Source organism: Talpa occidentalis, unplaced genomic scaffold, assembly GCF_014898055.3.
Source record: "Talpa occidentalis isolate TD23 unplaced genomic scaffold, MPIMG_talOcc4v2.1 talOcc4.2, whole genome shotgun sequence".
NCBI lineage: Eukaryota > Metazoa > Chordata > Mammalia > Eulipotyphla > Talpidae > Talpa > Talpa occidentalis.
Window position 1 is genome coordinate 110,281,810 of NW_023602073.1, and position 16,035 is coordinate 110,297,844.

The following is a 16,035-nucleotide window of genomic DNA, read 5'->3' on the forward strand; positions in this document are numbered from 1 at the left end:
ATTTGCTTTATCATTCTCTGTCTTCCCCCTCTGTCCCTCTGCTCTCTTTTTCTCCACATCCCCAGCCCCTCCACACACGTTTACAATGTGTTTCCTTTTTCTAAGTCATTTCAGACCAAATTACAGACATGATATAGACATGATGGTCTATGCTGCTAAGTATGCTAGCATTTTTTTTTTTTTTTTTTTAGAAACAAGACATTCTGCTACATATCTGGCAATACAATACCATACAAACCTTTTTCAGATGTTGCCAATTATCCTCATAATTCCTTTTATAGAAAAAGAAAATCCTGGATCACAGGTTCCAAGTATTTGTGATGTCTTTTTCACAAGCTTGACATTTGAAGAGTAGAGGCCAATTATTTTACAGACTGGCCCACAGACTGGGTTTGTCATAGTTAGACGCAGGTTAGGCATTCGGGGCAGGCTTAGAGCTTGAGTGATGCTGTGTCCTTCCCAGTGCCTCATATCAGGAGGTACATGATGCTGATACGAACTTTGATCCCTTGGGGAAGGTGCTTCTGCCAGATTTTTCTTCTGTGAAGTTACTATTTTCCCCACTAGCTTTAGCCATTTGAGACTCCATAGCTCTTAAATTCAACTCGTCCTTTGAAGCTATGAGGCATTTATAACAAGCAACTGGTATAGAGAGTTAGTATGATCAGTAGTCTTTAACATTTGACCCTCGAGCCTTCCTCTTTAATTTCTTTTAAGCTTAAGCAGCTACTCTTGGCTAGAATCAACCAGACTAAAGAGTTTGTAGAGAGGAGTACTAGAAAAATGCCAGCGAAGACTATCCTCTGCCAGAAAGTGGCCCCGACCCAGACTTCAGGTTTGTGAAGAAACTGCCAGTCATAGAAGAATAAAACAGCAAAACAAAAGTATTTCTTACAATAGAGCTTAGGTTTTTCCCTTTATTTAAAGTTAGTCTAAGTCATTTCCCATCAATTCATTTATTTAAGTGCATAACTGTAAAGCACTGAAGGTTACTTAGCTATTGAGGTTAAAAATTTTTTCTTAGATGTTATTGTTGAAAAGAGCTAAAAATGGCCTGACTCATTTCCTTCTGCAGGCGCACACTTCCTCCATGCGGGCTTTCAAGAGCACATTATGGTATTTATTTAAGATTGGTTTCCTACTTTTAAATTTTGCGATGGAATCTATCAGAGATAATATTTTTCAACTGAATGCCTTCTCCCTTCAATTCTCACATTTCTCCTCACGCTCCACTCTAGGCACTTTTCTTTTTCATAAGCCTGTTAGTATGGTGGCCACTTTAAAAAAAAAACACTGCTTCCCTCAGATTGTTGATATGAGTAAAATGTTCTAGGTCTTCCTGTTTCCTAACTAAAGTCTTCTTTTTCATCCTCTTTTCTAATAACCATCTCCCAATAATGGTGCATGTGCTGGCATCTGGAGATTTTCCTCCAGTTGAGCCCTCTTTTTTTCAGACATGTTTCTCACAGGAAAATATTGAGCATTGTTCATAGAAAAACGAATGTATATTAAACTCCATTACAGGTGGTCAGTACAGTATTACTGCAGCATGAGCCACTGATACAAAGAAATGAGACATGGTTCCTACTCACTGAGCATGACATCTGTGTGAGGGCCCTGGGCCCAGAATACAACAGGCCATAGATGCAAAAATAGCAACACAAGGTAGTGTTTTTGGAACATGGCTCAGGGCATCTTTTCTGGAGGAACCAGAACAGAAACAGAATCTTGAAGGAGCAAAATCTGTAGGGATGAGGGTAAGTAGAAGGTCGGAGGTCAGTAGAACTCTGCCACCAGAGGATCGACGGGGCAAACACAAGCAGTGTCCTCCCTGATGTGAGCCGAGTGCCGGTGGAGGGAGAGGCACTGGAACAAAGGAGACCATCCGACATAGATGCATAGTTCCATTCCAACCATTTGAAAGATTGTATGTTCTAGATAAGCTAACTGACTGACTAGTAAATAACTCATGATAAGAGGTGGATCAGTGGATCAACAAAATGAAAAACAAAAAAATCAGGTAGCTGGAAATAATGAAAAGGAAAAAACATAGCTCAGGAATTTGGAGATGTCCGAGGTGATACTTCAGGGTATTTACTTACACTGTCTGTGTTTGACACACTTGAACACTTGACCATAATTAGTAAGTGCCGCTTTGCTCTCTTTGCTCTGACAGAAGAAAACATTGAAACGGTCTGTGCTGTTTGCACACAGCTCCATCACGCTTTAGAGGAAGGAAACATGCTTGGAAATAAATTTAAGAGAAGAACTCTTCTCCTGAAGACCCTCTATAAACTAGTTGATGTTGGTTCAGACATGCTCAGCCTTAAACTTGCAAAAATTATCCTAGCAGTAAGTTTTTCTTTCCTCTGGTCTGGTAGATTTTGTAGCACATACAAGCCATTGTTTAATGCTTTATTTGTAAATATTACAAAGATGATTAGAAATGCAGTGTGTTCAATAGGATCTTGAAAAAAATTAAGGTATTAAGCCAGCACCCCAGTATTTCACTAAGTACTAGCTAAGGAGCTAAGCTGAGTAGACAGAAAACATTCTGGTGAAGTCTCATATCTGGACTGCTGATAGGGTCTTTAAAAATATGGGCAATAGGCAAACACATTCAAAACAGTTGCTCAAGTAACTTGCCTGGAGTCAGTATCAGGGAGCTGTGGTTTTTGCCAGGCACTTGATTCTGTCTCATGATTTAATAAATAACTTACAATAACTTTGGCCATGGACACAATGGCCAGGTGCTTTATGAACCAGCATGAAACAGAGAAACAGCTGCATGTAGTCCTGGGAAGGTGGTCAAGGAAGGTTCCTGGGAGGTATTAGAAAAAAAGGCCACACACCAAATAAAAGTTCACAGAAACCTTCTTTAAACAAAATGATATCATTGTTTGAAGGGAGCAGTTTGTTGTCACAGCCATAAACAGTTGGAACCAAAAGATAAGGCACAATTAGTATAAAACCTTCTGAGAGCACCGCTAAAACAAATGAATGAAGCTTTGTTTACCTGGTTTTCATGCAAGTAAAAGCTATTATGTTAACACCCATAATTCAAATAATTTAAAAGCTGAAGGGGAACAGCGAAGGTGTTGGCATCCTGGCAGTTTAGTAAGAGTGCCCACTGTTTCTTATTTGATGTCTTTCCTAAAGCAGAATATTCTGGCTACATAGTCTAAGTGATTTTTTGGGAGAGGCTGCATTCTTATTTAGTTGACTGCTGTCCAAACATTCACCCTTTTTAAAAAAATAATGATGTGACTTGGAAAGCAGGATTTCTTTGAAATAGTGGTTTGAGTAGTATTTTAATCACCTCTAGCTGATGATAATTGATCCATCAGCTTTAACTAAATTTAAAAAGGCACAAACCACAGAGAGGATTTAAAGTGAAAAATTGTAAGCAGAGATGAAACGATCTGGGCATGCTTACCAAGTTCCTTTTCCAGCCCGGATTGGCCCGGGAGAGCCCAGGGGTGAGACAGAGGCTCTGCCTGATAGTTGCTCGAGCAGGACCCCAGCTGCTAGCTACTCAGGGATTGCCTGTGGCTCTTCATCTGGTTCCTATACAATTTGCTCCATACCAAGCCCCCCTGTCCCTCCCACAACTCCCCTCCAAAAAGGAAAAAAAGAAAAGAGGAGAAAAAGAAAGAAGGAAAAAAAAATCTATGAATTCATTGATGCTTTACAGGAAAAGTGTTATCTTGTTTATTATAGGCACCTGCCGTTCAAGTTAATTGTATACATGGCACAATTTAACTATTTTAAGGGAAAAGGCTAAGTGATCTGTCAAGTAGAGAGCATGCCCTGACTTAAACTTATGATTAAATAAAATCCTCTCTGTGACATTGCTGCTGTGTCCTTGCCAAAGCAGGGACAAGACTCGCCAGGCCACGCTGGGGAGGGCAGAGATGGGTGGGCTGTCCTTTCTGATTAGCTACAGAACTGCTAGGTCCATAGGGACCTTCCAGGCCATCAAGTCCAACTTCCCTTCTCCTCTAAGGTTCCAGAAAAGACATTGTTTATCTTTGGCCTTGGTGATGGGGCACTATGTAAATCTTTAAAAGATTGCATTATAAAAGATGTTGAAGAAAAAAAAAATATTAAGCCAAAACCTAAGTATGTGTGAGACCAAGAAAATTTTAATAACTTCTCTTTCTGTCCGTATCTACCTTATCTACCAGCTTAACATTGTAATTCAGACATTGTAAATTAATAGTTAAAAAAATTCAGCAAGCATGTTAGCTGTTTTGATTTCTTGCATTCTTTGGTTAAGTGGGGGTTTGCTAGACAGCTATTTTAATTTTATTCTCTGTATAGAAATGTTACAAAACTCTGTCTGTGATAGAGCTTTTTTTCTTTATTGAGGTAACATTGGCTTATAACTATATTAAGTTTTTTTTATTACGAACATATATACAGTATGCATGCAACTATATTCAGAAGGAGAAAAAAAGTCTAGCACCCTAAAAAAATCATCTAGGGGATGAAAACAAAACAGAAATAGCAATAAGTTAACAGTGATTATACATTAGTGAGAGAAGTGTTTTTAAACTTGTCTTTAATGTTCCAAATTTGCTTTAAACAGAAAAGACTACTATTTTTAACATAAGAAGTAACTACCCCAGTACAAACAACCTACTTTGTACCAGGAATTCTTAACACTGGGAATACAAGTGCATAAAATAGCCCCTGCCTTCCATGACTGATACTGCAGCTGGAAGGCAGAAGTTAAACACACCAGGTGCCACTGGGGCAAGATGCAAATCCTGAAGGAAAAATAAAGCAGTGAAAGGATCAAAAGTGATGGATGACAGTACCGTTTCATAGAAAGGAGTCTATATTCCTTGCATATGATTTGATATTTTATTATCTCTTCATGTTTGCAAGTCATAACTTTACAGTTAACAAAAAAATTGTAGGAATTTACTTTCGAATGTAAATTGACTTTATAGCACATCTGAAAATTGTGTGTTTTTATAAACTCTCTGATAGCAGGTTTTTTTTTCCTTTGCCAATTTTTACTAAAAATATAAGAGTTGGTGGGGAGTGAGGTTAATTGTATTCATTCATTTAGTAAGTTTCATTATGTAACTCTTGAGATATATATATATATATATCACATAGAGCAATAAGTCATGGTTTTGATCTCAAAAGTGCACAATATAGTGGAAAATAGTCAACTGATTAAAATATATTTCTCACTATTAAGGACAAAATATATTCCTGCTGATACATAATTTATTTTCTATTTTCTTTAGTCAGCTTTTTTTCCCAGATTTTTCAGTTCTCATTTCCCTTTTTTCTCTTGAGAACAAAAGCAATCTCATTCTGCCATGTGTGACACTTTCTGAGGCTTCCACAGATTTGCCTGTTACACCCATACCCTGGGAGCTTGTTAAAATGCAGATTGCGGTTCAGTGTGGCTGGGTGGGGCCTGAGAGTCTGCAATTCCAATGTAGGTCCAGGGGATGCCAGGAAGATTAGGTTAAGTGACCTGTCTGAGCAGTAGACTCCTCAGTTGCAAAATGGGGATGACAACACCTAATTTGCAGGGTTGCTCTGGGAAAACATGTGAAGGCACCAGGAGTAGGGGTGAGGGCAGTAGAGGATGTTCCATGGAAAACCCTCCATTCCCTCCCCCTCCCCCAACCCCCAGCAGAGGGTAGATAGCCTTCATCTTGGGATCTCCTATAGTGAAGGGCACAGTGCCTGGTACACAAGGAGAGTCCAGTAAATATTTGTGGATCAAACACATATGTCTGACAAATTCCATTATCTTTTATTGAAATTAACTAAAACGCATTCATAAGCAATATTAAAATATTTTTAATGAGTCATATGCCATCCTTTTCAAACAGTTGTATTTGTTCAGAGGTTCTCATTCCTATATTTCCTTGTATTGTATACTCTTGCAATGAGGGCATGTAATAGTCCAATCTAATGGTAGACTTTAAGGGTCTTTCTTTTTTTTTTTAAAGATTTATTTTATTTATTTATGCATAGTAGAGCTGGGGTGTAGGCCAGAGTTACTGGAGGGTGAGAGGATTCACCAGAGACAGAGTGGGGAGCAGAACAGGCAGACTGACTGAAATATACTGCTGAGGGGAGCAGTGGGTGGGGCTGCTGACAGCTTCATAGTGCTAAGAATTAACCCCTTGTGCCACAAGGGAGGCCTCCAAGGGTTTTTCTTTTTTAATATAGTGTTCTTGGGCCTCCCTGGTGGCGCAGCAGTTGAGCGCTGGGTTGCGAAGCTGCCCGCAGCCTCTGCAGTGCTGGTTCGATCCCCTGCTGCTCCCCGGCCACTGGAGGAGGGTCCCACATGGTGCGCAGACCTCTCCTGCCGCCCGCTGCTCCCCTCAGCAGTGTAATTCGTCAGTCTGCCTGTTCTGTTCCCCACTCTGGCTTTGGTGAATTCTCTCACCCTCCCGCGCTTCTGACTATACCCAGTGCCTGTATAAATAAACAAAATAAAAAAATATATATATAGTGTTCTCAGTTATACTTTTTGTGACTGTTTAATATGATGTTTCACAATTTCTTAAACTATCCTTAATATTGGACATTTAAGATATTTTAGATTTTACAACTTTAAGGTAAGTATATAGCTAATTTGGACCTCTTGATTCAGTCAGCCCTCCTATATTGTGTGGGCTTTTAAAAGTATACTTTATTGTACCTATGCTTAATTTACTTAAATATTTTTGAATGATTTAGAAGGTAATTTTAAACTTTGAGCATCACTTGTAATTATTGCAAAACATTCCAGAAATAGTCTTTAAAAAGATTCCTAATCAAAGAATATTACTTTTTTTTAAAAGATTTATTTATTTATGCATACAAGAGCTGGGGTACTGGCCAGAGATGCAGGGGGTGAGAGGACTCACCAGAGACAGAGCAGGGAATAGAACAGGCAGACTGACTGAAATACACTGCTGAGGGGAGCAGCGGGTGAGACAGGAGAGGTCTGCTTCGTCATGTGGGTTTCTTCCTGGCTGGCCAGGGGTCGAACTCGTGCTGCAGAGGCTGCAGATTGTTTCATAGTGTGGTGCCTAACCCCTTGCACCACCAGGGAGGCCCCAAAGAATATCACTTTTAAAATTTTCTTTTATATAAATGATGAAGAGAAAGATATTTTCCCTCTTTCTTACTTTCACCTCTGCTATATATTATTTTCTAAGTTACTTAGATATATTTTGGTATCCAACTTCCTTTGTGTTTTAAAAGTAATTGCTCTACTAAAATTTATTAACATCATTCTCATTTTATCCCTCACATACTCTTTTAAAAGTAATCAATAATATTACATAAAGTATGAGATTTTATGAAGCAAGAAATAAATACTTATCTTTAAATGTGCTTTCTCTAAAGACCATTTATATTGTATTTATTCTAAATGAGTTAATTAAATACCATAAGTGGCAGATCAGGAGCCTAAACTTTTTGAAGTTGATTTTTTTAGGCCTATTCTTTGTTTTAAACATATTTTTGCCTCACGTTTGAAATAGACACGTGTTAAGAAAGTATGGCATGTGACAAACGATATTGACATAAATAAAACTAAATGTGACATAGGCATTATTAACATTATAAAATTGCCAAGATTATCCCCAAACTTAGTAGTTGCATGTTATTCAAATGGATGTTTTTAAGTTGTCTTGAGAAAGGGTAACTGTTATATTTAAATTATGTCTCTTTCTGCAGTGGAAATGTATTTTCTTTTTCTGCAGCTTAAAGTGAGTAGGAAGAATCTTCTTAATGTCTGCAAACTTATATTTAAAATTAGCAGGAATGAAAAGAATGATTCTCTGATTCAAAATGACAGCATTCTGGGTGAGTATCATTCAGTGCTACCATTGAACAAATGTCACACTTGAGTATAAATGAGAAGTCTGAAGAGCTAAAGTTATAATGAATGACAGCTGGACAGTTTAATTTCCAGCTATATGTTCAAGTTCTGTGATTCTGGCTTTTACTCTAAACTTCTCTGTGTTTTCCACATTCCATTCTATGTATCTTTTGGAGCCTGAAAGGATCATCAGTTATTGTTTTTTAAATATTTGTGGTAACATTATGTTACCATGTTACCACATGTGTACCTTATTAAAAAATTTGTCTCCTAGTCTTGGGTTTAGTATTAGAAAGAAACACATTTGACATAATTGAAAGTTTTGGTCTTTCATTATGATAGGTATGACTAAAACTTAGAAAACATCTGTAACTATTGTAAAAATTTTGACATCAAAATGTCTCAAATGTGTTTAAAATATATAGGTGGAGAAATTTTATTACTTTCTAGTTCTTGATATACTTTTTTTTTTTTTTAAAGATTTATTTATTTATTTATACAAGCACTGGGTACAGCGAGAAGTGTGGGAGGGCAAGAGAATTCACCAGAGCCAGAGCGGGAGCAGAGCAGGCAGAAGGACCAAAGTACACTGCTGAGGGGAGCAGTGGGCAGCAGGAGAGGTCTGCACGCCATGTGGGACCCTCCTCTGGTGGCCGGGGAGCAGCCGGGGATTGAACCGGTGCTGCAGAGGCTGCGGGCAGCTTCGCAACCCAGCGCTCAACCGCTGCGCCACCGGGGAGGTCCGTTCTTGATATACTTTTAAATAATTCGGATGCTTAAATAGTTACATAAGTAGAAATCTTCTGTGAATTAATATTGCTGACCCAAGGGAAGACCAAAATGTGGTAAATACTTTGAGTCCTCTTTTTGTGTCAGAGGATAAAGATGTTTTGTTTTTTCTTACCTCAGCAAGTACTGGAGGGGACAGTCAGTACTGAAGGAAATATATTAATTAGCAATTAGCTAACAGAATTGTGGACTAAAGATGAAAATTCTGATAAATTATCATATTGACACTAATAAAGTTAATGTGAGATAAACTTAATTAACCTTATCAGAATGTCCTAGATTACTCCTTAAACCTAGTAGTCATGTATTATTTGGATGGATGTTTTTAAATCTTGGGAAAGGGTGGGTATTATATTTGAATTACCCTGTGATGATAGAATAAATGCCCTTATTTCTGTGGTGATAGAAATATTGTTCACAGTTCAAAATTTCCCATTCTTACAGCAGCAAATATATTCTTAAAGGTTTGTTTAAACATATTGCCTTAAGATTATTACTTATCCTATAATAACTAAAAAATTTTTTAACTAAAAATAAAGGTTGGTATATTAATAAGGGAAGGAATGACATATAATTAAAGAACACTTTCTCAGATACATGTTAATAATCCCATCCTTTTGCTGTCATTACTTTCATAAAGATAATGTCTTAGCTAAAAGTAAGCTTTTCAGAAAGTAAAATAAAATAATAAAAGTTTTTCTGTTTATACCATGTGTTCTGTTTATACCAAGCATTTGAATGTTGGTTCTCACCAACGTATTTTACAAATTGTATTGAATGTTCACATAAAAATGCTTTAATGTTTTTCTCCCCCACTCTTACACATTTGTAATAATTCATTTTTTGACAGAATCATTATTGGAGGTTCTGAGAAATGAAGACCTGCAAACTAACACTGAAGCATTTTTATACTGTATGGGAGCCATCAAATTCCTCTCTGGAAATCCAACATTTCTTAATGAAATGATCAGCAAAGGTGCTGTGGAAATATTAATGGATTTGATTAAGCAAATAACTGAGAGCACCAAGAAATGTGGTACATATTTGCCAAATACAGGACACTTATTAGTTCAAGTAAGTATTTTGCTTGAAAGTGTTAGATGTGTAAAGTTGCATTTCATGTTCCCTGGCACTAGGTAACCAGCCAGGTGAGGGTAGTAAATACCAGGTAGACTGTTACTTACAACCAGGTGTGGGGCCTGGCCCCAGGGATGGAGGGAGGCAGCCACTGCCCCCACTCTACCCTGAGTGTGCTTCATGCCAGTTTCCCCTGGAAAGATTGTTTCCTGGCTCTTCGCAGGGCAGCTCTCCACCCAGCCTGCAGACGTCCATCTCCACTACCCCGCAGAGAAGGCAGGCTAGGTTTTGAAGACAGACCTAACCTGGAGTTTGTTCATGAGGATAGTAACTGAAGCCATGAACCCTGAATCTATAATAAAACACAGAAGCTAGTGGTGTGGACAGTCATCGAGGGAGTATAGAGAGGATGTGCAGGCCCAAAACTACAACAATAAAGGCAGCAAAACTGGGCACATTCAGTAAGACCAGGGCAGGATGGGGAGGCATATTATATGTGTGAGCCTTATCACTTCTTTTGTGGCAGATTAGATTTCATAGCTAAATTATTTTCACTGGAGCTGCTTCAGCCCTCATGTTCTTCTTTAGATGAGATTTTATTCTTTAATGGCATTTATATATTAGATAATAGCATCTTAGATATAATAATTCATGAGATTTGAAATGTGCTTGTCAATTAATGAGGATTGATCGAGTATTCAGAGTGCTTGAAGCCTTTGGGAAAGTGTGTTAAAAATTAGATTTAAACTCTGCTTTAAAGATGCTTAGAGAGTTCATCGTGATTATTAATTTTGTACTTTGTCATCTGTGTCCATTTTGGAAAAAAACCAGAAAACCTCTTATTCATGAAAGATTCAAAATTCTAGATGTGCCATTTTTTGACTAGGAAGATTTGAGAAACAGTATTTTCATGCTGCCAATGTTACTAATTTTTTCAAATTGTTCCTTTAATGAAAATAAGAATTTTGGTTATATAATTACAGTTGACCCTCAAACAACATCAGTTTGAACTGCATGGATCCACTTATGTGTGGATTTTTTAATAAAAAGATGATGCAAACTTATAGTATTGATAAATTCAGTATAATATTGCAAAATGTATTTTCTCTTCCTTATGATTTTCTTAATTTCTTTTAAAAAAAAAGATTTATTTTATTTATGCATATAAGAGCTGGGGTATAGGCCAGAGGTGTAGGGCAGGGTGGGGGGAGGGGTGTATGTGTGTGTGAGAGGATTCACCAGAGACAGAGTGGGGAACAGAACAGGAGGATCTACTGAAATACACTACTGAGGGGAACAGCAGGCGAGCCAGGAGAGGTTTGCTGCACCATGTGGGTTGCTCCCTGGCCGCAGGGGCTCGAACTCATGCTGCAGTGGCTGCCCATGGCTTCATAATGCTGAGATTTAACCCCTTGCACCACCAGGGAGGCCCAATTTTCTTAATTTCTTTCCTATAATTCACTTTATTGTAAGAATACAGTATATAATACATACAACATACAAAATATGTTAGTCAGCCAAACGATCAGCAAAGCTTCAGATTTATAACAAGCTATTTATAGTTTTGGGGAAGTCAAAAGCTACATTTGGAATTTGGGCTATGGGGCCTGGTTGGCAATTATATTAATGGTCCTATCAACTATATTTCCACTCCTAGTCTGGCAAAACCAGAGATGAGTTTTTCTGAAAAAAAAATTATAAAAATAAAGATAATTCACCTATTCATGTTCCCTAAATTATAGAATACTAGAATTTAGAGAGAGCTCCCTGAAATGTGAAAAAAGAGAAATACAAGCCAACTAAAAGGCAAGAAGAACCTCTAAACACCAGGAGTAAATTGCAGAACCTGAAGAGGTGACACAGATGGAAATAGGGATTTGGCAATGTTGATCTAGAATGGATTATCAGGTGCTGGAGTTCACCTTTGACATATAAAGGCCAGAAATCAGGAAGACCTAATAGAAGAGCTGAGGAAAGTGTCCGGATTCATTTCCATCAGTGGGTCTTTTGTCTCCATCCTGCCCCTTTCTGGACAATGGAGAAATGTCTTCTGCATACATCATAATCACAGCCAAGTACAAATTCCCTGGTCTTGTTTGTCCTCTTGTGTCTGGAGAACGTCATGTACAAATCTCAAGGTGCTCACAGTTAGGTCATTTGTAAGTATGTAGCGAAACTCTTAAAGCCCAGATGAACTTGAACTAACATTCCTACTTTTTTGATTGCATTGTATTTCCAACCTTTCTTTTTTTCAGCTTGACCCATTTGATTTTTGAGTTCAAGCCTTAGAGAAATGTATTCTTTGCCTGCTTTGGACATACCATCTTTGAAGTTAGAACTGCTCTGCAGCTCCCCATGCAGCCTGCTCTGCTTTGCCAGTCCCTTCACAGCGGCTGCCCCTCTCGGCCTCTGAGCTTGCGAGCATCACCCCAGAGGGTCCCTCATCTCCTGATGTTTCCCCCTCGGTGCTCAATGCCTCGCCAGAGTCCCATCCTGCCTTTTCCTAAATGGAAGTTTCTCAGCCTTTGTCAGTCCCTACTCCCTCCTCTCACTTTGACTTCAGAGTTTGAGGATTGAAAAAGGGAATTAAGCAAAGAGAGATGACTTGGACATTTTCAGCCTGGATGGTTAAAACGATGAAAATATTATTAGAAATTAAAGAGTATACATGGGAGCTCATTTGGTAAAAAGAAGGCAGGGAAATTATGTAACTAGCCTTAACCTACAACATTAAGATGCCAGCAGAGTAGCCAAGTGGCGCTGTCTGGTAGGCAAGAGGAGCGAGAAGTAATGTGGAATAGAGAAGGTAAAGGTGAAAAAGCAGATTCAGGGTCTTCCTCATGGAACAGATTATTGAAAGCAAGAAAGACAGTGAAATACTCATGGAGAGAGTGTAGCATGTCCTCACTTAACAGAGGCAATAGTTCTTGGAAACCTAAACATTAAGTGAAATGACAGTGATGTAAACAAAAGCAGGTCCTCCAATGTTGCATTCCTCATCAGTATTGTAATAAGTTGTTAGTCAATGACCTGCTGTACAGAAGGAAGACAGAGGAAAACTGAGAACTTAAAAATCTCATTTGTGGAATAGGGAGAGAAAAAAGAAGTGACCAGAAAATGAGGAAAAGACAGTGTGTGAAACAAAGTAGGAATTTTAACTTCACAGATTGGTCCAGTCTCTCCAAATGCTGCAGAGGGCACACAGAGAACCCCCTGCTTTCTGTAGAGTGTGTGAGTAGACATGTGAGGTACGGTCGTGTTGCAAGCCCTCCCCCCACACACACACCCTTAAAATCTTACATGATTTATCTATTTTTTTAATTAAAAGACATTTTGATAAAATTGGCTTTTTTTCTTTTTCTTTTTTTTTTAATATATTTTTCATCATTGTTTATCTTTAAACAATGTTTGCTTCCCCCACCCCCATCCCTCAGGTGTAGACCTGTCTAAGCCCGAGAATAAATTCTCCCCTTTGACTTATCAGGGTTCACTCCTGTGTCTGTATTGCAATCTCTTCCCAGAACCCTGGGGGTCTGTCTGGGGTGTACCCTACGTTGGGGCAGCATTGGGTGCCGCCATGTGGACAAGCAAAGATTGCGCAGGATGTGGAGCCACAGCCCTGAGCTGGCCTGGCAGGCCTATCTCCTCTCTGACCCTCTCCAGCCTCTAAGGGCAGGTGGCTCCTACCATAAAGGGCACTTGGGAAAATTAAGAAGAGGACATGGTCCATAGTGAGCACTCCCCTGAAACTTAGCAAAGAAATTAAGATCAGAACTTCCAAAACAGGAAGCTCCAAAGAACAATTTCTTCAGATGAGAAAAAAATGAATGACAAGAAATTGAGATGACAGAAGTAGAGGTGGATTTCAAATCTTGAATCGTTTTGTTTTTCTGGCTTTTAAAACTTCTATGGAGAAGAGTGCTAAAGAGAAACTAAAATTGAAAGAGGGGCTATTACATGTGGATACTGGGTTCATAATGAACCCCAAGTTCTCAAGAATCAGTTATTCTCTGCTTTGAGAACTTGGGGGATTTAAGTGCAGCCTTTTACTGAAGTTTGGGGATCCAGTTAAGCAGCGATTTCAATTGTATTAGTAACTAAGGATTACACAAAAGTGGTTGATAAATCTTTAAATCTTGCTTTAGTTACATTTAAGTTTTAAAATGTAGAGTTTATTAGATTTGTATTTAGGTCACTAATCATTATGAGTATGCATACTTAAGAAGTATGTTAACTCTCTTTCTCTGGCTTAATCCTGCCTTTGGGAAGCCTACCTCTTGAGACCATGATGTGGTTATCGGAAATAAATTATACACCCATAAAGTGGGGGCAAGTATCCCCATGATTATATTTCTAAAATTCTTACAGATAATTTTATTGGAGATTTAATGATTAAACAAAAAAATTTATGTCCCTTTTGAATATTTTGCTTGAATATGAAGTGGCAGGGCAAATGTGGTTGTTTTCTTACTCACTTGAATGATATAATTTACAATATGTGAGATGCTCGGATCTTACATGTTTGATAAGTTTTGATAAAAATATACAACCTCAAAACCCACACCCCTACGAAGATACAGATTTCTTATACCTCAGAAATTTCCTCCCACCTCTTCCCAGTTAATTCTCATCCTCCTACTCCTCCCCCCCACCTCCTGCCCAGAGGGAGCCATTTTTCTGATCTTGTTCACTGCAGAAAAGCTTTGTCTGTTCTAGAACTTAATATAAATGGAATATACACTGTGTACTTTTTTTTGTGTCTGGCCTTTTTTTTTTTTAATACTTGTATTTTGAACTAAGTATAGATTCACAAGATGTTGCAAAAATAGTACCGAGAGGTCCTGTGTACCCTTCACCCGGCTTCTCTCCATGGTGGCATCTTATATAACGAGGGTATATTATTAAAACTAAGAGACTGCTTTGGGTACAGTTAACTGCAGTAGCTTGTCTGACTTATTTTGCTTATTAGCATGTGGTTTTTGAGATTAGGTGAAACTTTCTTATCATTTGCTCCCTAATCATTCCCTATCATTAGTATTGGTTATTAGGCTTACTAATTTTTTTCATAATGTATTTGTTAATGGAAAGGGGACAGCTATTTTCTACCTGTGAGGTTTCCTTCCTATAAAGGAGCACGCCAGTGTATAATGAGCCACTCACTCACCCAGTTGGCATGAGATAGGAGATACTCAGAGCTCAGGCCCATCCTCTTTGCTTCACTTCCCTTTCTTGAGAAGGAATTAATGTGTAGGCAACTTGTGCTCACCTTGCAATGCCAGGGACTGCAGAGACAGTCAGAGACCTCAAACATGTGATGGTTTGGGTTTTGAATTTGAGAATGAGAGAATAAGGCAGATGGTGCAGGAGAAAAGGTTGGAAGTTGTTGTTTATAGCTGAAACAGACATGCTAGTTCTAATCCTGAACCCAATATTAGACTCACCCACCCAGTCCGAGGTCAGGTTGGCCCCTCAGGAGCTGAAAACAATTGGGAAGTTGCTAGTGGAGAGGGGCTGGGAGGCCTATGCTGAAGGATGTGTGCTCACACGGAAGGTATATCAAGTGTGCCTACTGTGTGCAGGGGAGAGCCACTGGCTTTTCAATTGCTGTCATATCTGCTCAGCCTCAACCCTTCATTGTAGATGTATTAGTTGCATCAATAAAGGGATGCTATTAACTTTAACATATAATTGTGAACATCAGCATATTTCTTGGTAGTTCTTAATGCATTATGTTTTTCAGACTCATTTTCTTTGTTTTATTATGTGGGCAATCTATATGACATATCCATTCGAAAGTTCAACTATATTGATCCATACACTGACTACTCCTTTTACCAAGATAACTGACATAGGGCAGAAAATGGAGAAACAATAATAAATGGTGGAAAATGTTAAATAGTCTCAAAGTAGGGTGCTGGGGGTTTGAGGGGGACAGAATCACTTTCTGCTGAAGTAGGACACTCAAATTGGCTCCATAGCTAGGGTCCAAGTATTTTCAAGGATTATGAGTTAGTATTACTTTCATATGCATGTATCTAAACTTTAATAAAATGCCTGGGAATTTTTAGTTCTAGTGGTTTCGTGTATATAGTGGCATCTTGTCATTGGTTTCTTTTGCCTAAGCCAGATTTATACTCATCATATATAAGACAATGTGAAACTTCTTGGGTTACCACATAGGTTCTGGTTTTGGCATATATGTGGTCTCAATTGGGCACAGATCCAAAAAATGAATGTGCTCTTATTAATAGAGGGAGATGGTTTTGCTGAGGTTGGAAAATGGTGTGGCTTTAGTCTTAAATCATTTGACACTGTTT

At 38.4% G+C, this 16,035-nt stretch overlaps 1 protein-coding gene across 2 annotated transcripts in view; it reads left to right on the top strand.

Moving 5' to 3' along the window:
* The window catches only part of ARMC2 (armadillo repeat containing 2), a 100,756-nt gene that overhangs the window by 36,562 nt on the left and 48,159 nt on the right, over positions 1–16,035 (top strand). For both annotated transcript variants that reach the window (XM_037520186.2, XM_037520187.1), the window contains 3 exons: positions 2,177–2,352; positions 7,734–7,836; positions 9,492–9,715. In XM_037520186.2, the coding sequence (XP_037376083.1) occupies positions 2,177–2,352; positions 7,734–7,836; positions 9,492–9,715 (503 nt within the window). The remainder of the gene's footprint in view (positions 1–2,176; positions 2,353–7,733; positions 7,837–9,491; positions 9,716–16,035) is intronic.